Source organism: Aureobasidium namibiae (genome assembly GCF_000721765.1).
Source record: "Aureobasidium namibiae CBS 147.97 unplaced genomic scaffold scaffold_1, whole genome shotgun sequence".
In the NCBI taxonomy this organism is placed as follows: domain Eukaryota; kingdom Fungi; phylum Ascomycota; class Dothideomycetes; order Dothideales; family Saccotheciaceae; genus Aureobasidium; species Aureobasidium namibiae.
The window spans coordinates 1680896-1706611 of record NW_013581208.1 but is presented as its reverse complement, the minus strand read 5'-3'; the positions used below and the strand labels follow the sequence as shown (position 1 = coordinate 1706611).

At 51.5% G+C, this 25716-nt stretch overlaps 10 protein-coding genes across 10 annotated transcripts; 4 read left to right on the top strand and 6 right to left on the bottom strand.

Annotated features, from left to right (window-relative positions):
- Window positions 1–644: 644 nt before the first annotated feature.
- Window positions 645–3271, top strand: M436DRAFT_69131 (uncharacterized protein; the record flags this gene model as incomplete). The annotated part of the gene is made up of 9 exons (XM_013576813.1): window positions 645–766; window positions 875–1091; window positions 1142–1412; window positions 1469–1622; window positions 1713–2040; window positions 2091–2342; window positions 2390–2615; window positions 2670–2860; window positions 2909–3271. The coding sequence occupies 9 exons, from the start codon at window positions 645–647 to the stop codon at window positions 3269–3271; spliced, it is 2124 nt and encodes a 707-aa protein (XP_013432267.1).
- Window positions 3272–4739: 1468 nt separating this feature from the next.
- M436DRAFT_69130 (uncharacterized protein) lies at window positions 4740–6776 on the top strand (the record flags this gene model as incomplete). Its single annotated transcript, XM_013576812.1, has 1 exon — window positions 4740–6776. The coding sequence occupies one exon, from the start codon at window positions 4740–4742 to the stop codon at window positions 6774–6776; it is 2037 nt and encodes a 678-aa protein (XP_013432266.1).
- A 632-nt stretch (window positions 6777–7408) lies between these two features.
- Window positions 7409–9064, top strand: M436DRAFT_35121 (phospholipase D/nuclease; the record flags this gene model as incomplete). Its single annotated transcript, XM_013576162.1, has 1 exon — window positions 7409–9064. The coding sequence occupies one exon, from the start codon at window positions 7409–7411 to the stop codon at window positions 9062–9064; it is 1656 nt and encodes a 551-aa protein (XP_013431616.1).
- A 233-nt stretch (window positions 9065–9297) lies between these two features.
- M436DRAFT_36788 (acyl-CoA-binding protein) lies at window positions 9298–9734 on the bottom strand (the record flags this gene model as incomplete). The annotated part of the gene is made up of 3 exons (XM_013576467.1): window positions 9298–9420; window positions 9509–9586; window positions 9648–9734. The coding sequence occupies 3 exons, from the start codon at window positions 9732–9734 to the stop codon at window positions 9298–9300; spliced, it is 288 nt and encodes a 95-aa protein (XP_013431921.1).
- A 284-nt stretch (window positions 9735–10018) lies between these two features.
- Window positions 10019–10738, bottom strand: M436DRAFT_69127 (glutathione S-transferase; the record flags this gene model as incomplete). Its single annotated transcript, XM_013576811.1, has 2 exons — window positions 10019–10451; window positions 10521–10738. 2 exons carry the CDS (start codon window positions 10736–10738, stop codon window positions 10019–10021), a joined length of 651 nt encoding a protein of 216 aa, XP_013432265.1.
- A 277-nt stretch (window positions 10739–11015) lies between these two features.
- M436DRAFT_35929 (pisatin demethylase) lies at window positions 11016–12654 on the bottom strand (the record flags this gene model as incomplete). The annotated part of the gene is made up of 2 exons (XM_013576299.1): window positions 11016–11888; window positions 11983–12654. The coding sequence occupies 2 exons, from the start codon at window positions 12652–12654 to the stop codon at window positions 11016–11018; spliced, it is 1545 nt and encodes a 514-aa protein (XP_013431753.1).
- Window positions 12655–13217: 563 nt separating this feature from the next.
- On the bottom strand, window positions 13218–13993 carry M436DRAFT_59915 (uncharacterized protein; the record flags this gene model as incomplete). Its single annotated transcript, XM_013576663.1, has 4 exons — window positions 13218–13443; window positions 13572–13750; window positions 13824–13839; window positions 13989–13993. The coding sequence occupies 4 exons, from the start codon at window positions 13991–13993 to the stop codon at window positions 13218–13220; spliced, it is 426 nt and encodes a 141-aa protein (XP_013432117.1).
- A 754-nt stretch (window positions 13994–14747) lies between these two features.
- Window positions 14748–16356, top strand: M436DRAFT_34898 (MFS general substrate transporter; the record flags this gene model as incomplete). Its single annotated transcript, XM_013576121.1, has 2 exons — window positions 14748–14996; window positions 15049–16356. 2 exons carry the CDS (start codon window positions 14748–14750, stop codon window positions 16354–16356), a joined length of 1557 nt encoding a protein of 518 aa, XP_013431575.1.
- Window positions 16357–17956: 1600 nt separating this feature from the next.
- M436DRAFT_36372 (NAD(P)-binding protein) lies at window positions 17957–18839 on the bottom strand (the record flags this gene model as incomplete). The annotated part of the gene is made up of 2 exons (XM_013576378.1): window positions 17957–18146; window positions 18211–18839. The coding sequence occupies 2 exons, from the start codon at window positions 18837–18839 to the stop codon at window positions 17957–17959; spliced, it is 819 nt and encodes a 272-aa protein (XP_013431832.1).
- A 1195-nt stretch (window positions 18840–20034) lies between these two features.
- M436DRAFT_36633 (uncharacterized protein) lies at window positions 20035–21038 on the bottom strand (the record flags this gene model as incomplete). Its single annotated transcript, XM_013576435.1, has 2 exons — window positions 20035–20772; window positions 20826–21038. 2 exons carry the CDS (start codon window positions 21036–21038, stop codon window positions 20035–20037), a joined length of 951 nt encoding a protein of 316 aa, XP_013431889.1.
- Between the last annotated feature and the right edge of the window lie 4678 nt (window positions 21039–25716).

The window sequence follows — 25716 nt, the reverse complement described above, 5'->3', positions numbered from 1 at the left end:
TTCTCTGTAGCGAGACAAGAAGTGAAGGTGAAAGTGAAGCACTGCTGTCGGACGCCATGAGGTCTGAACTGCACGGATCTCGCTACACTGCGCCCGAAGAGTTACCGTACGCGAGTTGCGCAATCGGCACGAATAACCGAAGCTTTCCGTAACACCATGCAACATCGCTCTTCCTGATTCTTATAGAAGGATGCTTTAAACACGCATGTCTACTTAGTGTCGTCAAGAATTCAAATCATCTTGTGAATATGACGTGCAACACAGAAGTAAACGCAGATGCTTGCGGACGACCTCTACCTGAATACTGAGAATGTAGCCTCCCAGACTCCGCGCGTATCACCTGCTCAATCTCAATTGGTATGGCTTTCTGACTAAGAACCCTTCTTTCAAGTAGTTTGAGTGGAAGTAGGTGTCTGGTAAAGGCTATGACACCTCAAACGAGACTTGTCCTTGTCGTGCTTGTAGATCGAGGGCAACTCCTTCGGCTTCGTGGATGGCACCTGCCTTGTCGGCCAACGTGCCTTCTGATTTTGTCCGTCTCGTTCTTGCTACCCCGCCCACCAAGATCTCTGCAACTCTGACTCTCACCTTGATTTTTCCTTCGTCGTATCTCCAATTCCCACAGTCAAAATCTAATCGCGAACATGGCGCAGGCCATGACTCAACGCCAGGCAGTGGTTACCAAGACCAGGTTGACTCAGAAGCAGAGCACCGAGACAGTTCAAGTCATGCTCTATACCTCGGTCAGTACAGCTGCCAATTCATTGTGTGCCTACCTCTCTGACAGAAATTCAGGCTAGCATGCTTTTCCGCATAAGGTGGGAATCAACCCAAGTAGCATTTCGAACCGACTGACCTGACGCACCGACCGTAGAGGAATATTCCCTCCTCTGGCTTTCGATACGGTTGAATTTGCAGAAGACGACGAGCTCTACGACTTCAAAGGTCTCATGAACAACGAACACCCTCGCCGAGCACAGCCATCCTCACCATCCAGCACTTCGACGAGATCGTCCGATACCACGAGCTTGAATGTTCCGCTGCTTAAAAGAGGTCGAAGCGTCCGTGTTGACCAGTTCCTCGATTCTCTCGTAGGTTACACGTTCGCGGAGCGTTTTCAATGCTAACTTGATTTCGGTAGAACACAGCATTTGAAGCATTGCATCGAGGAACGCTACATGCACTACGAATCCCTTTCATGGGCGATCCTGATGTTGAGTCAAACTCTCTCGAACTTTGGTCTTTTCGCATCATGTACCATAAGTCCGCTGGAGGCGAACGTGAGGTGCAAAGTCTTGAGGCTAGTCTGGGGAACGAGGAAGTGTATGATCCGAGCCTTGACATTCATGGCTCCGTCATCAGCCTGCTCCGTAGGGTGTATGATCAATGTGGAGAACTACCACAGTTGCCGGGTGAGAAGCCTCTCGATCTAGATCTTTGTAACAGTTTGGCTAACTCGAGATCAAAGATGACTGCTATATTCAGCCCAGTATATTGTACACGCAGGACGGATGGGAGCCAAAGGGCTATGTGGAAACACAATCTAAGCCATCTGTACAAGGATTTGCTGGTTGGCAACCCTACGCAGCTGATTTGGGCCTCATCGGCGGACATCATCACGAGTAAGTTACTGTCGAAAGAGGGCACTCGTAGTTTACTCACATTCCAAGTCTTTCCCTCCGGATAGCATCGCTTAAGCACGAGGATTCCAGCACTCGACGCATCTCTCAAGATCTTCGATCTCGCAAATCAGCGAATGATCAAGCAGGCCAGTCTTCCACCGGGAAGCCGTCACTCTCCGACGAACCTCACCACCTGCAATTTAGAGCATCCTCGCCTGTTCAGCGTAGAGCAACCTCTGCCGCCTCGGACATACCAGAGACACCCCAGCGTGAGACTCCGTATGACAAAGACAGAATCTCGCGTTCAGATCCTACGGCTACAGCTCCTGTCTTTCCGGAGCAACCAACACGGTCGAACGTCTCGAGTGCATCGCAGCTTGAAGAAGACATGCGGCGCAGGAGCTCGCTGGATAACATGGTAAGTTGAGCTTTGTCCAGGGCTTGTTCTAGAGCTAACCCACTGCTCAGCTCATGCCTAGCTCACAGCGCGAAGACAACATTGAGACCCAAGTCAGATTGAACCCCAGCCAGATACAGAACGAGAACGGTGCTGATGACGAGTTGGCTGATCATCTGAACGCCTACAATTTTCTTACTAGCGAAACAGCATATCGTCTGTGGGGTGTGGCCTGCGAGCTTCAGAAACAGCCTAACATTACATTTGTGAACGCGTCCATCACGAGTTGCTGCTGCCAGCTTCACGACGTGACGGAAGAGATGGTATGCTTGTAGACACCTCTGGCGGACCATGCTGACTCTCGTTGCAGATTCAGTGCAGTATTTGCAGTGTGCAACAACACTCTATCTGTCAAGGCTATCTAGAGGGTGACAATCGACAACCTCCGCAACACGTTTGTCACCTCTGTTTGTTTGGCCGCATGGTGGATAGAGCTACTCTTGCAAGACTTCGCGAGGTGGCCTTGGAGCGGAGAGCAATGGACCTGCTTCTCTTGAAAGACGTCGACAGCGCAGTGGACTTGAGTAGAAAGCTGGGTATGTAATAATAACTCCAACTTGATAGAGTGCTGACAAGGATCCCGCCTATAGACATGCAGTTTGACAAGGTCGCAAGCCTGGTCACGTCTTTGGTTTCACGAGGTCTTGTTGTGGAACAGGGCGGGCGACGTTCCACACGAAACTCGCCAGGCACGATAACCTTCCCGAAGGTGGTCAGCACACCGGAGTACATCAGTTCTCTTGCAAGGCTCTTTGATCCATACCAAGTTGTGGGACATCATGTGAGTGTGAGTGTCTTGGTCAGCGTGATAGTGATACTGACTGTGTAGTTTTCCGATGTTGCAGTGTCGGACGACTCGGCTACAGATGTAAGGAAGGCTTTGAGGGCAAGATATCCGATGCTTGCACCTCCCAGAAGAGAGACTCTTAGTGTCTCGCCAGAGCGAAAGAGAGCCATGACCGTGAATGCGAGCAAGAAGATGACTCCGGCAACGAAGAAAAGAGCAATGACCAGCCAGCCAGAAGAACTTGGTATGAACGAGCAAGCAACACCAATCCGTCGGTCATTGAGAATCAGGACGCCCACGCCTAAGATGGCTGAGGCCAAATTCGGGTTCTTCATCAACACCAAGGCTCTTCCTTCTAGGGAAAAATCAGGCATAAAGTCGAAGCGATTCAAGGGCGACTTATAAGCGCGGCTGTGACTCGCGCGAGAGATTGTTGCGGGCCAGGGACTTTGCTCTAGCTTGAGCAGCAAACACATGGACAATTTGTGTCGGAAGCATCTTACGTGGGTTCATGACTCGGAGGACAAAAGGCGAGCATATACAGAAAGCAAGGTATAGATAACTATGTGGCTTGAAGTAGCGTGTAATGAACAGCAGTGACACTTTGAGTCTGCTCCGATGACCGTGTATAGCGAAGCCTGAGCCTCCCTCCTCGTGTGCTAAAACGCTCCTCTCTCCTATCAAGGTGTAGAACACGATGCTTGCTATAGAAAGGCACAGTGACTTTTAGATCAAATATGGATCCAAAGAGAGCTTTAAAGAACACTGTATCTCGATGGACTCGGTCCGGTCCTTGAGAACATTGTGCATTTCGATGGGTAGCCGCGTTACAAACCTTTGCACACGGGGAGGTCGGAAACACACAGTATTCTTCTGATGAGAGACAAGCCCAGTGAGACACGAAAGGAACCACGAATCATATCTTGAATGCATGGTACATGTATATCTACTTAGATGAGAGCGGCGGGGCGTGCCAAGAATTTGCACATTTGATCATTTAATTGATTGAGACAGGCGATTGCGCGAGAGAGGATCACGGGCTGTGCGCTGAGGAGATTGATATTGATTTGCAGCAGATCAAAACATGGGCGGGGCATCAGCAGTTCGACGTTTTGTCATGGTTCATTGCCGGAAGTGTTGTGCATGAAAGAAAAACTAGGGGATGCAGGCCGTAAGTCGCGACAAGTTGGACGAGGAGGATGATGGAGGACAAAATTCCACAACTTTTGTGGATGCCCACGTTTCAAGGTGGAAAGTTTGTCGATGAGGAACGAATTGAATCCTTTGTCGTTCGGCGGCTCGCGCTAGACAGTCGGCCCCTGATGTTGAGGCCAGTCTCGAGCGGATTGGCGAGCGACGGACCAAAAAGCCACAGAGGTCGGGACACGGAGTGGACTTTCTGCGGACGCTAAGCAAGCTGCCGACATGGCGAGTTGCGAAGTTGCGACATGTGGGAGCAGAGAGATTGGGGCACGCATGATTCCCTGATTTCCGGGCTCGGTCTGACTGTGCGAGCAGTTGCAGGCTGCAGAAGAGTGCATCGCCCATGACCTCTTTGTCGTTGATAGCGAGCACGCGCGACCGTCAGCACCAACAGGCGCGCCCCTGACGCATCCACCATTTGATGATAGCGTACCGGCTCTGACGTCTAATCGGCAAGATCGCAAGTCTTTTTGCACCCCCGGACGAGGCTTCAACTTGGCGCTCCACCAACCTGTCGAGTGTCGACATCCACAGTCGCGTCTCTTGAGAGTTTGCACGTCGTCGGCCGTTGCGTATCGCAACCCAGGACGCTGCACGACAGAAAAGCCGTTGGCCGGTCCATCGATAAGGAGTCCTACAGGGGGAGTCTTCGTCTTGTTCATAAATCAACATGGCGTCCACGGCGCCCGCGCGCCCTCCCCGGCCTCTGTACCCCTTCCACGACCACGACATTGACAACGTCGAGCGCCGCTTCCAGGACAGCATCGGATACACACTGGCCAACGAACGAGCACCCGACTCAGCCATGGGTGCCGCAGGAACCCTCCAGATCTGGCCCAAGTTGCACATGGAGCCCTACCAGAACATGCCCGAGTTTGACAAGGCGAGATTCAACCGCCTACCCAGCAATCACACCGATCCCTTCCTCACCCAGCCTGCAAGGCCCCGTCCGACCCTGCACGCTGCCGCCAGTCAGCCCGATCTGTATTCCGCCTCGCGCAAAAATGCAATCATGACCGACGCTGCTGTGCCTCCGCCCATCCCTCAACCCCTCCAACGTAGCCACAGAGTCGATTTTTCCAGGCTCTTCTCGAGACACAAATCAAAGAACAAGGACAAGGGAAAGGAAAAGATGACGAGGCCTTCAACCAACCACGGATCCACAGCAGTTCTGCCTCTTCCACCGCCCCCACCCGTACCTGTTTCGACTCGCTCTCGCCAGGACAGCGATCTCTCGTCCGTCCGACCTGCCTCGTCGGGTACCGCTAGCCACCGCACCCAGGCCACTGCCTTTGACCGCAACGCTACCGAGAATGCAAAGATCAATGTGCGCAGGCCGCCAAAGGGAATCAAGCATTGGTTTGAAGGTCTGGACTCATCCGACGACGACCTGCCCGAAGTCGTTACTCCTGCCGAAACCATTCACCAATCTGCATTCAATCCAGCACTTGGTCCTGGAAGATCAAGAGTTGCCCCCACCTCGCGTGTCACGCCCACCTGTGAAGGCTCGTCACCAGATTACTTCCACTACCAGAACTCTGTACACCAAGCACACTCGCAAACCCAAAATCTCCAGGAACGCAGCATGCTAAATCTCTCTTCCGACGAAGACGACGACCAATCCGAACCTCCATCACCACCCAGATGGGCTGACCATTCGACCACCATGAACGGACCTGCATCTGATTCTGTGAGCTGGAACAAGACGACTGCTACGAGACAGTCGACGTTTAGCATGCAAACAACAATGACGTCTGGCTCTATTCCCATCATTCACGCTGACAACCTGGAGCTCGCGTATCGGACTCCTCTACCCCCTCTTCCTGCTCGGTACCAAAACTATCCAGATGTCAGCGCTGTTCCTGCTCCTTTGCGGAAACAAAAGTCCTATCATTTCTCGTCTCCGGGACGTACACGAGCGACGAGCATCACATCAACTGGCATGCAAAGTGCTAGCAGCGGCTCCACTACAGGTCAGTCTCACGTCATGGCTGTCACTCAGGAAGAGATGGCCTTGCTCGAGATGATGCGTCGCAAGAGAGCCGAGATGCAGACTCAATCCAGTCACCCATCTCGAAGACAGGATTCGTCCAGCCAACCTTCTCAATACGATCGCAAGAACTCTGTTATCAGAAGCACCGCTTCATCGACCTTCTCGAGAGGCAGTGCCATGAGTATTGGTCTCATGCTTGATGCGCCTGAAGGCACCGCTTTCCCTGCACCTCCGAGTAACAGGATCGTGCACGAAACACAGGACATGAACTACTTCAGCCTTGACGAGAAACGCACCAACAGGTCATCCGATATGTCAACCCCTCACTCTTACATGCTGGCGGAGCTGGAGGCACCTACCGAACAGCTGCAAGCTCTTTGCTTCCAACAACCACCCAAATCCGCGAGCTCGAGTCAAAATAAACTTGTCCCGTTTGAAAACACAGCCGATCCCTATCGTTTGGCACCAGACCTTGAGCTCTCTTCCCTCGATCTCTTGCCGCTTCCTGCCCGCACCTACTCTCCCTCCCTCGCCGGCACTTGCAGTTCGGCTATGACTCCTGAGTTCAGCACCCATGGCACGACCAACTTCAACGTCACTGGCAGCGATAGCGAGACCAGCAGCGAGGCAGACAGATACCGCAACAGTGTCAAGACCATGGACAGTGTAGACCTGGATGTCATTAGCGCCTGGAGCCGCCTGGGCGGACAATAGATCTTCCTCCTTCTCCCTCGCAATCGACTTGGATCTTCTCTTTTGTACATATGCTTCTCTTTCGGCATTTTGTCTTCTTCTTCTTTTTCTTCTTCTCATGAGATTACGATCTAAAATCTGGATATTTGGGGTCTGTCCGGGTTAGACGGAGGTTTGGCGCATACTCTTCAATCTTCTTGCTTATTATACTACATACTATTCTATGTAGATGGGTGGCTATTTTTGACGACGACTTTACTACTGTATGAAACCAAAGCTCTTGATTTGCTTACTATAATCTTATATGTATTGCTTGTCTTCGTGTGACTGATAACTGTTTGTAAGAACTCACGACATGAGGTTGGAGAATGGGATCCAAGAGATGAACCATATCAACACTCTCTTGTGATACAAATTTGATCTGTGTAGATATCGTGCACTCTTATGATTTGACTTGCTGTCCACTGATGTTGTCAACTTCATTGACATGTGAAGTCGAATGATACACAGAGTGGTGCCAATAGGAAAAAAAAAAGAGAGAGCGGGCGATCGTGCAGCAAGGCAGCCACGAAGCCGCCAGGGTCACCTACTTCAGCAACTGTAAACTTTAGTCCAAACCTCAAATAACACACCTACAAACACAACCAACCATCATGGCCGACTTTCCAGATAGCGAGCGCCCAAGCAAAAGAGCACGGCTTGATAGCTCTACAGCAAGTACTGAGTCACCGCCGAAAGATGAGTACAGTTGGGACTGGCCCGTCGACCTGAACGAGACAACTCTCGAAACCATCAGCCCTCCACCACTCTCACGCGACAAAGGCAAGGCAACTCAACAACAAAAACGACATACGATCACAGAGTCCTCGCCATTTCAATTGACCAGAATTCGCGACCTCTCAGCCTCATCCAATGTCGATACCGTCACGCTCTCGGACATTCTTGGCGATCCCATGATCAAAGAGCAATGGCAGTTCAACTTTCTTCATGATATTGACTTCATCATGAGCCATCTGGATGAAGATGTGCGCGATACGGTAGAAACCAGAATCATCCATGGCTTTCACGACAAAAACAGCCTTTCTCGTATTCATCTCGAGGCTACAGCCAACAAGTATCCTAATGTTCAGGCTCTGCATACGTGGATACCTGCCTACGGAACGCATCACTCAAAAATGATGATATTCATCAGACACGATGATACTGCTCAAGTCATCATACACACGGCCAACATGATCTCTCAGGACTGGACGAACCTCAGTCAAGCAGTGTGGCGGTCACCCCTCCTGTCTTTATCCACTACAGACAACGAGATATCCGAGGCTTCCATAGGCTCTGGTGCTCGGTTCAAGCAAGAGTTGATAAACTACCTGGAAGCTTACAAGGACAAGTATAGAGACCACACTCGACCTTTGATCAACCAACTCAAGAAGTATGACTTCTCTTCCGTCAAGGCTGCTCTCGTTGCGAGTGTGCCAGGCAAACAGCAAGTTGGCACGACCACAGTTGCCAGCAAAGTAAGCCTCTGGGGCTGGCCCGGTCTGGAGCGAGTTCTCAAAAAGGTTCCGGCAACCACACTCGCAAGCAAAGCTCAGATCAATGTCCAGATATCCTCAGTCGGTACATCATCCGAGAAGTGGCTGGAAGGTTTCTTTGATGTTCTCGGAACAACTACTGCTGGACAACAACCAAAGGCCAAGAAACCATCGACCCGGATCATTTTCCCTACAGCTGATGAGATCCGACGTTCGTTGGATGGCTATCAGTCCGGAAACTCGATTCACATGAAGCTGGATTCGGTGATGCAGAAAGCACAGCTAAAGTACATGAAACCTCTTCTGTGCACTTGGTCGGGCGATTCAAAAGAGGACCAAGATGGGGTACGCCAAGCAGGTCGTCGTCGTGCAGCGCCACACATCAAGACATTCATCAGGTTCTCCGATGACAGCTGTACCAGGATTGACTGGACTCTGGTGACATCGGCAAACCTGTCGAAGCAGGCATGGGGAGAAATGGCAAACAAGCAGGGAGATGTCAACATCAAGAGCTTTGAGATTGGCGTCCTCGTGTGTCCTGAATGGCTTGCCGATGATGGAGAAAAAGCCGCCATGATGCCTGCTTTCAAGAAGGACAAGCCGGATGCAGATGGTGTTCTGGAAGAAGTGGACAAGATCATTGGAGTCAGAATGCCCTACGACCTGCCACTTACACCCTATGGTGAGGACGAGGAGCCATGGTGTGCAGAGAGACAGCACGCGGAGCCCGACTGGAAGGGAGTCGTGTGGGGAAGCTATAACCCCAGCGTGTGATATCACTACGGCCTGTGAACGGCATTCGATTGGTTGAGAATGGCTCGATAGCTCAGTAGCTCGGTCGAGAGGCGCAAAGAGCCGTAGCCTTGGTGGGTCATGAAACAAAAACACGAGAGTACGACCAGACAACGTATGCAGATTATGATATGATATTGCTTCTCTTTACTCATGACAGAAGGGTAGGGTAGGGTAGGGTATTCTCGGACGATGACGAAAAGAGGTTCGTTTGTTTAACCGGTGTAACCGTGCTTCTTCTTGAGCGACTCGACGAGAGCGACGTACTTCTTCTGAGCGTCCGAGGGCGAGACACCCTCGTCGACGAGCTTCTGCCATGCGTTTCTCTTGGCCTTGCCCTGATGTGGGGAGATAAACGTGTCAGTCGTGTGTTTCGATTGAAAAGGACAGAACAGCTCCTGAGTGTAGAGAGTTTAGGTGTGATACCTTGAGATCGAACATGCCGGGCTTGTCAGAGGACTCGATGGGAGGGTCCTGGGTTCCTTGCTTGAAGAGTCCGTAGAGCTGTACCGCTACAGTCAGTCGTCGTGATTCTCTCATGTTGCTTTTTGCCTTTTGTCGTTACCTGGAGGAGCTCGTCGTCCGAGGGCTTGGCCTTGAGCTTGCGGCTGTCCTCGACGGCCTTCTTGAACTCTGCGGTTTGGGCGACCATGTTGATGATTATCTGTATAGGAGGTTGGGTTTGGGATAGGTGTTTGGGATGGAAGAAGGAGAGAGGCAGAAGGAGAGTGAGGGGTTTCAAGATGAATCTCGTCTCGTGGTCCACACCTCATTTGGGCACGGAAAGCTTGGCGGTGAGTGGGGGGGAGCTTCCAGCTCGAGACCCTTGTTGATGTCATTGTGACTTGTCATTTTGAGGTTGTTCCTGTTTGTGAAACACTCATTTTTTTGATTTGTTCTCATGGATGTTTCTCTGTGGTTGAATACACGTTTCTACTACAACTCATGTCCCGTCTTCTCGAGCGCACGCTTGTAGCTCTCCGTCCCTTCACACTCGGCAATCCACCTCTCCACATTCTCCCACTTTCTTCCTTTGGTCCCCAACTGCCTGGCCAGAATAAACTGCGCCGAAAACAACATCATGCAATCAGCCACTGTAACGGTATCGCCCACCAGGAATTTGGTCTTGTTTTTCGCCAGTGATGCGTCTAGGAAATCCATGTCGTTGCATACGTTTACGCTCATGCCTTGTTCGGTTTTTTCGGCCGCGGAGGGGTTGTCGGCGCCGAACCAGCGGGTGTAGAGGATGGCTAGGGCGTGGAGGGCGTAGGTTGCTTCGGCGGCGTGCAGCCAACGCAGACATTGGATGCGTGTTGCTGTGTCTTCAGGGAGCAGTTTATGCGAGGTATCGTATTTTTCACAGAGATATCTGCCCTTCTCGTCAGTAAAGCGCTAGAAAAAAAAAACAGGTGAGTCCCCTCGGGCAATTCAAACATACTCAGCTATAGCGCCGCTTTCCGTCACGATCAATTCTCCATCTTTGATCAGAGGAAATTTTCCTAGTGCGTCGCCAGAGGCGTCTTTGAAGTGCTGGGGTGCTTTTCCGTTCTCGCGGTCTGTGAATTCGAGGGTGTAGTCTAGACCCAATTCTTCGAGTTGCCAGGCTGTGCGTATGCAGCGAGAGGCTTGCAGAAAGTATAGTGTGATGTCTGGCATCGTGTTTGGGTTGGAAAAGAGTCTTGACTTTTGAAAAAAGAGTCACGAATGGCGGGGTTGGTATAGGTTGATATCCACGGCAAAGGAGCGGGGTTGCCATCAAGGTTTCCAACGGTGAGTCACTGAGGCTTTTTGTTTACGCTGCCCCTGGCCGAGGCCCTGCGGAGCTTGATGATGACATTCATTTATGATGATGTTACACACTGACTGACAAATAATGATCTTGAAGAAAGTCTTGAATTATCGTTACAGGGGCATCCCGATCTAGACGGAGAAACTATACAGGAACCTCCTTGGGCACGCTTCTCAGCTTGAAGTTTGTGTAAAACTCGCTCTGGCGAACAAACCACGCATTCCTCTTCTTCCAATCCTCACATGCCATCTCAATCTCGAACGTCCTGAGGAAGGTAGGCACCAACTTGTAGATCTCCAACAAACTAATGTTCTTGCCAATGCACGTTCTGGCGCCGGCGCCGAACTGGAACATGGTGGCCTTCATCTCCTTGAGCTTTAATGGGTCGGCCTCGATCCAGCGTTCGGGTCTGAAGGTTTCGACATCGGCACCGAAGACTTCGGGACGGCGGTGAAGCACCCAGGAGTTGCAGCCGACAATGACACCGCCGGGGATGTGCTCGCCACAAATCTCAATGCCTTGCTTGGGGGTGATGCGTTCGAGGATCAAGCCAGCGGCAGGGTGCATGCGGAATGATTCTTGGATGACAGCGTCGAGGTAAGGCAGCTTTTGACTCTCTGCCCAAGAGACCTTATTGTTTGCGCGTTGTTGGATGGCACCAGTCTCGGCCGCGTCGTCGAGCTCTTGCATCAGCTTTGCGTAGACTTGAGGGTACTTGACCAGGTGGTAGAAGACACTGCTCAAACTGATGGCGGTGGTTTCGCTTCCGGCAAACACCATACTTGTCGATGCTGCCAACACTTGGGCATCGGTCATGAATTCAGGGTGATCGTGTTGAGCTTGGTTGAACTTGGTGAGGAGATCGATACCGCGGCCAGGACGCTTCTCGACGATGCCGGTCTCGCGGACTTTTTGCATCTCGTCCTTGCGCTCGCCTGAGCGGTCCTGTGCGAATTTCGTTACGGGGAAGACTTTCTTGTTGATACCCCACTTCTCGAGTTGGAGCTTGAGAGGGTTCTTTTCGAGCAAAAGATCAAGGAAGGGCATTTGGCCAATCTGGAAAGTGTTGTCAGTGGTGCGTAATCACTGACGCAAGAACAGGGATACTCACGGGTGCAGCGTATGAGAGGAACTTGTTCAAGAACTCGATGATGCCATCGACATCCTCATCTCTCTCGATGTATCCAAGACGTTTGCTCCAGGTCAATTCGCCAATGACATCGAAAGCGTAGAACTGCAACCAGCGGGTGAAGTCGCATCTCTTAGGCTTCTCTCCACAGTAGAGCTCCTTGGTACGCTCAATGTAGACGTCGGTTGTGCTGTCAACCAGGGGCTCGTACTCGACCAGCGAGGACATGGCGAATGCACCGTTGACACATCTTCTGTACTTGGCGTGGTAGTCCTCAAAAGTGGTCGAGAACAGAGATTGCAGACGCTTGCCCTTGGAGACAGCTTGCTGGACAGGGTAAAAGTCCGACTTGGTCATGCCCTTGTTCAGACCATAGATGGTCTTGATGGCCTTGGGGTCGGCGAACGACAGAACGTTAGGGCCAAGTCTGACGATATCTCCATGCTGCTTGTGAAGAGCTACATGCGTGACTTCTGACTTCTGGGCCCGCACTTCGAAGTAGCGCCACCAGTTTGTGTAGGCTGCTAGAGGAGCGCCTGGGTATTTGTTCAGGCCTTTGTAGAATTTGTTGTTTAGGAGGTATGCGGCTGCTGACGCTGCGAGCACAATTGGCCAATATGCCACCAGAAGCGGTAATAGCTCGCCGATGATCATGATGTGTTAAACTTCAAGATGCTCGGATTGTGGAAATGGTGAAGGATAGTATGAACCCTCAGTTGAAGAGAATGAGAAGAGGTAGGGTATGGAAGAGTAATGTATTAGAGATACCTCTGTGACCTGCGAGTTGCAGCAGGCGGCTTATATGTTCTACTGCTGTTTACAGTAGTACTCGGTCAAGATACGCAGTTTCGGCATTGGGCCATTTTGCAACTGCCGTGGTGTCGCAGGAGGATACATGGACACACGAACGGCTTCCAGCTTTCCTTCTTGGCCTCGAAGCGGCAGTTGCAAAAGCACTCGGTTGCTCGGGTTTGACGCTCCTCCCCCTCGGTGTTTAGAGGGTCTGACAGGGCGCAAGAGTGCATAGTTACAACTACCGTGCTGGAGATCGGGGTTGAGACCCCAGATTCTAACTTCCCCACCATCGTTTGACAGCAAGCTCTCACGGAAGCCTTCCGCTTCTGCTGGACTTGACAACTTGTCCTGTACCTTCTAGACTTCTTCTTTCTGTCATCGAGCAGATCGTCGCTTCCTCGTTTATTGCATGCCGCTGCCATTCACTGATCAAGAACATTATTCGCAGTATCCAAGAAGCAATACATATACGGGTAATTGTGCAGCTTTACATCATCAGCGCACGTGAAGCACTGAGATTGTGACTTGCGAAGCGTCGTTTCGGCAGAAGAAATCGGCAATTCGACACTCTCGCATCTGCCGTGCATTCGCAACACCTGCTTTTTCCTCCCTTCACGGATTCTCGGCTTGAGGTCTTCGATATCGGTACTGGAAGACAGAAATGACGGCAGCTGCTGGTAAAACGGCATCTCTTCCAATGGATCCAGACAGACACGGACATCCGAACAATCCGTAGGGAGTTGTTCTCAGGTGTGAGTTTCAAAGGAGACACGTACCGGAGACAGGGAGCCGTCGGTTCTGGAGCCCACCGCAACTCGACCATCGCGGACGACTGTTTGTCTTTGCTACAACAATGTATCGTTGGGTCTGTATAGGGAGCCTGCTGATCTGAGCTATCTGAGGTACGAGGTGCGAATATAGCATCGAGGTTGAGTTGGTCAAACAGGATTAAGCTCTAAAATTGACCAAGTAACTTGTCAAGAGCTTCAAGTCCATGAACTTTCGTTGACTCTGACTCAAGTGCTTACCAGGAATGGTCGCTCTCTATCACAACGTGGAGCGACATGTAAGCTTCAGTATCACAGACTACTCTCAGGCTAGACTGGATCCGAAACGAGCTGGGAGAACAACAACTCTTGTCGGACACGGTTCTTTTCCTTGCAGAAATACACGGTATTTTGACAGCTACTCACGACATGATCTGATTCATCGCAGCCCATGGGGTCAATTTCCATTTGATAACATACAAACCAGCGGGGTGTGGGGGCGACCGCCGTGGGGTTCAATACCAGCGCCCAGGTAGGTAATCTCGTCGCAGTAAACGACCAATCTCGGGCTTCGCATTTATCCAACCAAGCGTCAGGCGGCAAGTCTGCCCTAAAATTGGTGCTGGAACCGGCATGAAGCGCGAGCCGCCACATGGATGTTATCCTTCGCTCAGACCTGAAATCAACGCCCCCTACGCGGACAAAACTTAAGCCGCATGGGAATTATTGCTTGGAAGGCTTGGTTGCGACAGACTTTGCTTGGAACGCCACATCTCCCAGCCAATATGGACTTTTGGTAAACTGATATCCAGAGACATCCAGAGACATCCAGAGACATCAAACACAACATCTTTCCAGGATCTGACTGTCAAATAACTTCTTCCCTGTCAAAATATCAATACAGCAGTACCCCGGAAGATCCGTCCATGCAAAGTCAGGAGGATCCACCGAACCAATCAAGCTGATGTACTAAGTGGGTACATCTATCTCGCTGGGACCACTTTTCTGACCATCCGCGAGCACGCTTGTGGAGAAGGCGGAGAGAATCGATTTCTTCTCCCCACAAATTTTTCATATTGAGGCCAACCGTTTCGAGTTGCTCGCCAGGGATAAAAAGGTCTGTCCCAACACCTACATTGTCCTCTCACACCCACCTCTTTCATCTCAGGTTGCGCAACGGTCAAGATGCAACACAATCCCGACTTCAAGGCCGATCTTCGCGAGCCCTCAGAGACAGATGAACATGTCACTTCAGGACAACTTGAGAAGCTTGAGACTGGTGGTCTAGCACCGTGGTCGACTCATATCGCTGGTGATGCCGCCAACCTCTCTCCTGAGCATCGCGACTACCTCTTGAAGCGTCATGGCACATTGGAACTGGACCCTATGCCTGGCTTCGGTGATGCAGATCCGTTGAATTGGAAGACCTGGAAGGTTAGATGACTCATCCTGTACAAAAGTCCGTACCATGTCTGACATATCATAGAAAACGATCAACCTGTTGCTGGTTGCTTTTCATGCGATGATGAGCACATTCACGGCTGCAGCAATCATTCCAGCTTACTTCAACATCCACGAAGACTTGGGCTGCAGTATTCAGAGAGCCTCTTATCTCACGTCTCTCCAGATTGCGATCCTGGGTGGAGCGCCATTGTTCTGGAGACCCCTCTCAATCCGTTATGGACGTCGCCCGATCTGGTTAATATCTCTCATCGGCAGTCTTGCGTGCAACATTGGATGCGCATACAGTCATAGCTATGCCAGCATGGCCGCATGCAGAGCTTTGGTCGCTTTCTTCATCAGTCCTGCTGGAGCCATTGGAAGTGGTGTCGTCAGTGAAACCTTCTTCAAGAGAGAAAGAGGTACCTATATGGGCATTTGGACTCTGATGGTGACCGTTGGTGTTCCTTTGGGAGGCTTCACCATGGGTTTCGTCGCCAACAACGTTGGTTACCGTTGGATCTACTACATCCTCGCCATCATCAATGCTGTTCAGCTCATCCTTGCCATCTTCTTCTGCCCCGAGACACGTTACTTGCGCCAGGGCGTCGAGCATCGTGGCTCTGACCTCAAGCAGGAGTACTGGAGCTTCAGACGTATCGACCCTACTCCCATGAGAGCCTGGGACTTTATTCAACCCTTGACCATGGGTCGTCACGCTACCGTCATCATCCCTGCTGCCTCGTACGCCATGGTCTTCCTGCTCACTTCCATCCTTGTCACCGTCGAGATTCCTCAGCTCTTCCAGGAGAAGTACGACTTCAACGCTCAGCAGATCGGATACCAATTCGCCAGTATCATCATTGGTGCTGTCATTGGCGAACAGCTCGGAGGTGTTCTTTCTGATTTCTGGATGAAGCGCAAGGCTCGCAAGATGCCTGCTGGCCACCGTCCTCTTCCCGAATACCGGCTATGGCTCAGTTATTCTGGATTCCTCCTCGGCATCGTCGGCTACATTGTCTTCCTCATCCAGACTGATGACACTAAGAAGTGGAACGTCACACCTCTCATCGGTGCCGCCATCGCCGCCGTCGGAAATCAGATCGTCACCACCGTTCTCATTACCTACGCTGTCGATTGCCATCAAGAAGAAGCTGCCAGTATCGGTGTCTTCATCACCTTTGTCCGCCAGATCTGGGGTTTCATCGGTCCCTTCTGGTTCCCTCAAATGTTTGAGGGCATTGGTCTTAAGGCTAGTGCAGGTGTCGGTACTGCTTTGATGATTGGTGTCAGTGTTGTCCCTGTCGCCTGGCTGCACTGGAGAGGTCGCTCAAGAAAACACATTGACGAGTAGATGACTCGTAATGGATTTTGCTAGCGATGGAGTTTTGTTTTCAACATGATTATAATAGATACGAACTGTAACGAATTGTATACCTACACAGCCCGCCTTCAACAAGGGCTGTTCTTTTTTCGCCTCTTTCATTTCGTGTGCCTTGTCCTTTGATCTGTGTGTGATATGAGTATTCTCGTCCACGGCGGTGATTATGTCTATCTAGCTGCCACTTGAGATTTGCAAAACACAACTTACACATGGTGGTATTGGGTTTTGAGATATGCACATACCCTGGTTTAAGCTGTTCACCATTCTGTTCTAGGGAAGTATATTATCCTCTCCATATGCTAAAACCTGTAGGTTCAATACTCCTGCCACGGAGATAGAGTGGGATTCTCACCATAATGATGCACAACGGTATCAGAATTTAAGGAAGTTGACTTTTTTCTTTTCCAAAACCACTGTGCATATATCTCTAGAGCTAAGTGCATCACAACACTTTGCCAGTCATGGAGAACGAATATGGATGCCAAGCCACGCACAAATTCCAGCATCACGCCAAATTTCGGAGCCCCAAAAGAATTTTCAACCACCACAACCAAAAGCGATAGTCCTAGATGATGAAGGACATCCCACATCACACAAAAAGATGATTTGATGGTCAGTACGGGGGTCGAACCCGCGACCTTGGCGTGCCGTGTATCAGAAGATATTAGCACCACGCTCTAACCAACTGAGCTAACCGACCTGTTTGATGGAGTGTACTCTCAGACTTTGTATACTTCACCTCCAGCCTGGGCGGGCCACCAGCAATGGCGATGGTCAATTACCCAGCAGAGGGCGTAGGTAGGTCGGTTACACTCAGTTGGTTAGAGCGTGGTGCTAATATCTTCTGATACACGGCACGCCAAGGTCGCCGGCAGGGCATGACAAGTCATGCCCATGTGAGTCTTTCTTGTCGAATACTGAGTGACAGACATTGCGTGCCTATAGTGTGTTCGGAAAGTCATGGATAAAATCACCTAAATCATGCATATGACCTTTTACGCACTGCAAGCTAAGCCCACGAGCGGAAGGATATCTTGATAGCTTCTTAAGATAGTATTAATCCAAGAATATATCATCGTCGTTATCGCTATTGCTGTTGGAGTGGGAGGGCAGGGTGCTACCAGTAGCAGCTTTGACTTGGTCATCTCAAGCTTATGCTGTGCTTTGTCATGACAATCGTAACAGTCTCCCATCTCCCTAACACCAAGTACTATTTTTACATACCATAGAAATGCACAAAATGTTTTCGCACTAGACTTTGACCAGGGTAATATGTGAAGATGGGCTCTCTCTTTGGTGATCATTCCGTCCAAGAGATCACCATGCGCTTCCACAAATCACATATGAGTCAAGCAAAGGGACCAAGAGATGGGTAGATGTTGTTCAGCTCAAAGATATCTCTGCATTATCTACCATGACTTTTTGTCGTCTATCTTCGTTCCCAGATGCCTGTACCATCCATGCTAATGACTTCGAGTGAAGAAAGAAAAAAAAAAAGAAAAGGGGGGAATTAAACGCCTCATAAAAAACCATGTCATAGCGCTCCCAAAAGGCATCACACCTGGTGCGCTTATTGGGAAGAACCACCAGAGATGGTGAGGACCTGGCCGTTGACCCAGCTGCCGTCACCGCTGGCGAGGAAAGCTACGACGCGGGCGACATCCTCGGGGACGGCGCAACGACCCAGAGGGCAGTGCTCGGCCATGAGGTTCTCGATCTTGTCGGCGGGCCAGTCGGGGGTACCGCCGGGGATGTAGTGCCTATTGAGAACATGTCAGTGAGACTCTTCAAGACTATGATTGACATTGCACGAGTTTGACTTACCAGGCATTGGAGGTGAACATGTCGGACTTGATACCACCGGGGGCAACACCGTTGACAGTGATACCGCGCTTACCAAAGTCGGTAGCGAAGGCCTTGATCATACCGATAACAGCCATCTTGGAGGCGTTGTAAAGGGCGTGGTCGCGGACACCAAGGAGACCAGCAGCGATGGAGGACATGAGGATCAAACGACCGTTGTCCTCAAGGTGCTTCCATGCAGCCTGACCAACGAAGAACTGGGCGCGAGCGTTCAAGTTGAAGACGTGGTCGTACTTCTCCTCGGTGATCTCCTCGGTCTTGTCCCATGACTCGGTACCACTGTTGGACATGACAATGTCAATCTTGCCAAAGTGCTTCTTGGTCTCCTGGAACAGACGCTCAATCTCGGCAACCTTGCTGACATCGGCCTGGATAGCGATGGCCTTGGCACCGCTGCCGGTGGCCTCAATCTCTCTTACGACCTCATCGGCGGAGGATTTGCTGCTCTGGTAGTTGACGACAACGCTGGCACCGCGTCTTCCGAGCTCAATGGCACAGCCACGACCGATACCACGGCCAGCACCGGTGATGAGAGCGACCTTTCCGTGGAGGGAGGCGGTGGGAACGGTGACGACTCCTTGAGAAGACATTATGTTGTGTTTGAGAGGTGATATAGAGTCGAAGATTTGATGCAACAGTGTTGTAGCGAGTGTTGAAGATAGATGTGATGTGAAAAATACAGAGACCTGCAAACCGAGGACCTACCAGGCATTAAGTATCACTTACCTTCGCTGTACTCTACTACGACAATCACTCGAAACAGTTGTTCTATCCAGACTCCCGATACCACGAGAGCCGAAGTGTTGAAAGTCGAGGTGGGGAGCCGAAATGTTTGGGAGACCGAGCACAGCGTTTTGAAGCCCGAAGCGGAGCGGACGGAGACGCGCTCTCAGGCACAGTGGACGTGAGACATGTCTTCCCACCAAAAAGTCCGACGATTGATGATGAGCATTGATCTTTCGGTTACGCCAAAATAGATGCCGTTCGGAGAATATTTGATGCAAGACGCTGATCTTGTCCGTTCGGTTTGCAGGGGCCGCAGGGTAGAGTCGGTGAGGAAACTTTTGCTGCCAGGGCCAGCCAGGTGCGGGGCTGGTTTGTGACTGTCAGCCATGAAGCCTACGAGATTCGCAGCAAACTTCTTCTATACACTTCTATTCACGATATCATTGTGAGAAATCAATATGATGGCAGACAGATTTCATTTGATCCGAGTATTGTCTTGAAGCACCTACTTCAGGTGCCGTACTCCATGTCTCTACCATTATGAACACCACGTTGGTGCAGCCCCGCTTCTACTAGCCCTTCCATCGAATGCGCTTTCCTGGACTCCGAGCAATGGTTGCCATCCCAAACATCTCCCCGGTATGCATGAACAACGAAGCGAAAACGGCCAAAGAAGCAAGAAAAGACAGAAAGGAAAGAAGAGAAGAGGAAAAGAAAAAAGGTAGAAACGCTGCCGATAAAGCTTGCGTATTCTACATGGGAATATTAAGTGCTCATTTCGTCGTGGCATCATGGTAAAAATTGCCTTCCAAAACAAACCCAGCCGAGATGGCTGAAGCTAGCAAAGGTCAGCATGCTCGTCGCTATACCAAATCAATCGAATTTGTGGAGCTTCAGAGCAAAGAAAAAACAGGCCAGCCAACAACAGAGTTGCGGAGGGCAATATGGCCTTGGGGGGTATCGTTTCGAATCGAGAACGCCAAAAGATAAGAATTGCTCGATCATAAAGATCTTGGTGTGCATTCATCACCAGCCCTTGTAACCGAGAGAGGTGGTACGTTAGTAGACAGGAAGCTTGAAGCCCTTCTTCATCTCGGTCTGGACGAAGAGAGATGCGCGCTTGAAACGGCGATCCTGGTACTTGTGGAAGACGGCATTGTGATGAACATCAGGTGCCTCGCAACATTCGACCATGACAGCCAAGAGCTGACGGATCTGTGCGTAGGTGTAGTTGGAGTAGTAGACGTGAGCCTGGGTCCACTGGCCTTTGCGCAACATGAGGCGAGCAAGACAGTGGGCGCCTGCAGCCAGGAAACTCGGAGTGCAGCCAACAAAACGTTCGTCCATGATGGTGATTTCCAGGAAGTACTTTGCCAGGGTTCTTGTCTCAAGGTCGTAGTCATCGGCCTTGCTGATGCGGCGCAGGAAACTCATGGGGCCAGGCCAGCCGAGCTCAAACGAGAGCATACTGAGCATGTATCGCTCAGCCTTGAGGATCTCATCCTGGGTGTACCCTCCATCGACCATGTAAACAACTTCCTGGACGGACGGGCAGTTGACTTCCTCATACTTTGCGGCAAGAAAGATGGCGGTGGCGCCGACGAGCTGCAGCTTTCCTAGTGAGATGACCTTGTAAGAGAGGAAACGGTCGATATAGTTGACGGCAAGGAACAGAGTCTCGGGCAAGAGGGTGAAGCGAGTGTGAACCTGGATCATCCAGTCCATGAGAACGGATCGCATCGACCATTGACACTCGTTCTGAAAATCCATATAGTGTGGATTCGGGCGCATGCGTACCTAACGGTTGTTAGCAACTCGGATTCTGACAGTAACGAGGAAATTCAACATACTTCGAGAGTGCGCATGTACTCAAAAATCTCATCACCATACTCGGCTACCATTGATGTGTCCCATTGGTCATCCTCAATATCCTCGGGAGTACGAGTGCTCTCGACGACCTGTCTGGCTTCCTCAATCTCTCTGAGTGTCTGCTCAGTATGCTTTGGGCACAACACAACCGTGGCTCCACCAGTTGTGTTGTCTGTGACACCACTTCGCGTCATTGTCTGGTTTGCTTCGTATAACTCCTCCTCGTACTCCTCGTCGTAGTCGTCGTCATTGACAGTAATCAAAGACTGGCTCAGGACAACGACCTTCTCCTCCACTTCAGGCGCAAATTGCTCCAATGCGTTGGTATCCAGGATGACTGCCTCCGGGTGGGTCAAGACTCGCGGTGGTTGGACAGATCCGACAGCAGTATCTTCCTTAGTATGAGTCTCGACTTCGTCGGTGGTTGCTGCAGATGAGGGTCTCGTCTCGCCAGCTGTAATATCGTCGACGGTAGGTGCTGCTGAGCCTCCGAGGACAGCAACACTCTTCTTTGCTTGGACTTTGCGAATGGTCGGAAGGGCAGCGGTAGGTGCAGTAGTGGTAGTGATGTTCTTGACTGCGAGAGGCTCCTGAACAGGCTTTGACACCACAAGAGGCTCGAGGTAAATGGCTGCTGCCTTGCCATTGTCATGTGTCTTCACACCATCGTCTGTCACGGGAGCAGTCCTGGTCGTGTTGCTCACGTCGGCGAAGACAGCACGCTTGGCACCAGCGCGCACAGCACCGTTCTGCATCAGGGTAGGTAGGGTGGTTGATGACTTGTTGCGCTGGTGAGTGCCCTTGGCTGTGACCGGGTGGGAGGGAAGAGCATTTTCGTCGTGGACACGCAAAGCGCGCTGGGGTCTTTGGGGCTATTTATGGTCAGCATGGGTGAAGAAATGCTTGTGAATGCAGGTTCTAGGAGCGTGTTTTTGCATGGGGAAAACAGCATGTGGATACACGTGTGTAGTGGACGTGTTGGAGATATGCAAGGGTGAAGGCAGCATATTCGTTGCAGCCAAACAAACAAAGCAGTGCAAGGTTACATCTTGAGCAAAAGATACATGGAAGGCGAGAGAATGCCTAGAAAATCGAGTATTAGTCTTACCTTTGCATCCATCTTGGGCAAGCTGAGACAAGTCGGGAGCAATGTGCGGTGTAAGGACAAGTAAGAAAGCGCGTCGCCGGCGAATCTTGAAAGTCTGCGAGATAGCCGTCGGGGCTGGCACGCGTGTGGACGAGGAGACAGCTGGAGAACAAAGAAGACGACAATTCAGCGCAGGCTCATGGCGAAGTAAGAAGGTATTCGATGGCGAGGAAGATCCTAACCTAAGATTGCTGGAGGGCCCGAATGTCAAAACATCTAAAACGGTTCCATCAACAAACAGAAGAGCTGCATAACAGGTTCGCCAAGCCGCTAGCGCCAACTCTAACCCTGTCCAATGTAAACAAGGCCTCCTCCACGTCGTCCTCCAAAGGTACAAGATGCCATTTCCCATCCCGATATATCCACAAACGATCGAATCTCCGATTCAACTGTGTTTCACAAAATCTTGTCATATGCTTGAATATCTCTGCTATATATTCGCCCCTAACCACCAACCATACTGTCAAAATCACGCGTTCCTCCTTTTGCGACTTTCCGAACGCGAGGCAACACCATCGCACGTGATCTCGAAGATAGGTCCCGGTCGAACCACTGCACCTCCATCGATTCCGACGAGGGCAAGGATGATGGAGACGATCAGAGGTAGGTCTCCCGTGTCTGACAGACAGTCTCCGGGGTCCGCTGTCATGCTCGAGCTCCAATAGAAACAGACCATGGTTGGAAAGAGTGCCAGGTTCAAGGCCCCTTCTCAAAATTGCGACAGTGTAAGGTTAACCTTCTGCTATGTGATTTGTAGCATCACTCGCTGTCGGACAGGGGAAAGGAGAGCTCTCCTGTCGATATCTACTGGTCATCCGAATGTTGGCAGAACCGTCGCGCAAATTGCGACTCATGTTAGAGACAATCTCTCTGACAGTTGCGACCTCGGCACGCTTTGCGCCGGCGCATCTGAAACCGATACTGCTAGCAGGCCCAATCTCATCGCTGGACTCCACGATTTCATTCAGACTCTAACCTCTGCTCGAGACGACTTCAACACTCTTTCTTCAAGACGACGATCGACCTCAAGTCAGCTATGACAAGGATGCGTTCTTGTAGACAACGCCTCGACCGCGGCGTAAATCAGCCTCGTCATTCCAGCGGCAATTATCGGCATGGTTGAGCCGTGGTGATGATTGACTTGCGCGCACCGCTGAGGCCACAAACCACGCACAAGACACCAAGCGCAATGTCATTCTCGTCACCCACTGATCATTGTTTTATGCAGTCGCGTTAGGCAGGTTTTCAATCTCATCGATTGTAGACGGTCTGCCTGGAAGTCTTCGTAGGCAATCTAACACAGGCCCTTTCTGAAGGTGAGGTACTAGCTCCATCGCATTGTAACTCGGGCCACATATTGTTGCTTCGGTGAGCATTCCATATGGCTTGGCGGACCTGTCGCATTCACAAGTCGGGCGTTCACGATTGAGTGGAATGATTGCACCAGTCAGCGCCTGAGGGGAAAAGCAGTGCAAAGAAACGACGCTCGTCATGGGTGGTGCGTTATCGAAGACTTGGGAAGCAGAGCAGGCAGCGCGAGCGGATCTGCAGCGCTATATGCGAGTACTATGCGCGTGTACATGGAAACGGCCTTGAGGTCGTTGTATCGGTGTACGAGTGCATTGCGCATATACGATTTGGGGGGATACTGGTATGCGCTTGCGTAGCACAGGTTGGGAGACGGACTCGGACACAAGCACGCGGTTTGACAAAGATGGCAGACAGACATGACGGAACAGGGCGGTTTGAGTGTCCGAGAGTCAGACACCGCTCTTATATGGCACCAGCGGAACTAGACGTGGGCAAGCGCAACGCCTCTCATTGGCTTCCACAAGCCGCCCACAGAGTATGCTCTGAAGGGACCTATAGACAGGCAGGGTTGTGCATGCAAAGCAGTTAGTTGAGATACGCTGTGCGGGAGCAGACCAGAGTGGGTAGATATGCCTCTCTTAGGGCAGTGCTGATAGCGGTGTCGTGATGTTGGGAACAGTCAGGATGTGGCTGAGGGGATGGATAGAAGGCCAGGGCAGCCAAACGGAAGTATATGGACACAATTCAAGTTGAGGTGGGATGCTGAGCTCAATGCGATCGCAACGATGTCGATTGTAAAAGGGAAACAAGAGGTGTTTCGCATGCTGAATTGGAGCGTGATGTGGTTAGTGGGCCGGATTCTCCGCCTGGGCTGAGGGACAAGCCAGTAGCTTTCGTTCTGCGCTGCAAGACGACTTCCCCCACCTCTGCAACCTTCTTCTTCTGTCCCAGAGCCGCTTGTCTTCTATCATCTCATCCTATCTATCCCAGTCCGCATCTTGTTGCGCTCTTCTTGTCTTTCGAGTCACCGGCCATTGCTCGCAGCAATCCCGGCTCTTCACCACCGCCCACCACTCATCGGGTGAGCGCCCGAGCCTAGCCACAACCAACGGCTATCTTGTCTACAAGACATTCGCAAGGGATCGCCTGTGTCTCTTGACTTCAGGCCGAACAGCAGCGACAGCGGTTGCGTGCTGAAAGGGCAGAAATCGGTTCGTTGACCCTCTTGACTCTCTGAGGCGGCTCCCCAGCGCTCGCCTAGTCCCAACCGCCATCAATGTCTTCGCATCGCCGTTATCCAACCCCGTGATGCACCATGCCTTCCATTCTATCCACAACAGAGGCCAACCGAGACATGAAGCGCTGACCGTATTGCTGTTCCAGCTCCTCGACGACCCTCCCACTCCCGTTGCGCCGACGGCAACGTCACCACCGCGAACTTTAGATATCCTCCCATACCTCTCTCCCAGTGCCGCCAAGTGCCTTGTCTACAACAACACGACCCATAAAAGCCATTAGAAGCCTCGATCATGGATGTCCATGACCTCTTGGCAAGAGATGGACCTCGGGCTACTGCCGCCAGCGAGGGCAGACCATCGAGCCGTCAGCACTTGACTCGACATTCCTTGCCGTCGCAAACATCTCAATACCACGACCATATGTACGATGGTGCAGCTGATGCTGCTCCGAGGACGTATGCTGACCCTCCTCGCCCCTCGCGCGCAAAACAGCAAAAGCATGTCACTTTTGAACTCCTCCTCCCCGAGGGCCACAACCGCGAGCACCGCGCTCGCCTACCCATGCGTGTCATGATCTCTCCCCATGATACCACCGACTCGATCATCACAACAGTGCGCAACTTCTACGGCCTGTACGAAGGTCCGGGTGTCAGCTTCCAGGACAAGGAAGGGCGCATCCTGATCGCAACCTTTGAGAACTTCGAGCACAACATGGTTGTCTACGTACGTATGACTGCTCCTGATCCAGCTGTAGCAGCCGCTACTAGCCAGATTCGTTCGGCGACGACATCGCCTCGCAAGCCCAAGCTGGCTGCTGCAATCGACATGCGCCCACCATCGCGCAACTCTCGTCCGGCTTCGCGCGCTGCCCCTGGCCGCAGTCTCTCTCCTCAGTCGAATCGCAGTCATCGTAGCGCGTCCAAGCCGCAATCTCGCAGCGGCTTCCGACCCAAGGACAAGGAGACCATGTATGATGACATGTATGCTGGCGACACTGATTATGACAGTGATGGCGCGCACAGCCGTCGCTCCAAGATCGAACCCCACGCCAGCGCCGAGATCAGCGTCGAGAACATTGTCGAGGGTGGCAGAAGGAAGCGGGCTAAGTTTGACAGCTCGGTATGCGCGAGGGCTCCGCTGTGGTCCCATGTTTGGTCTAACCTTGTCCCAGGAACT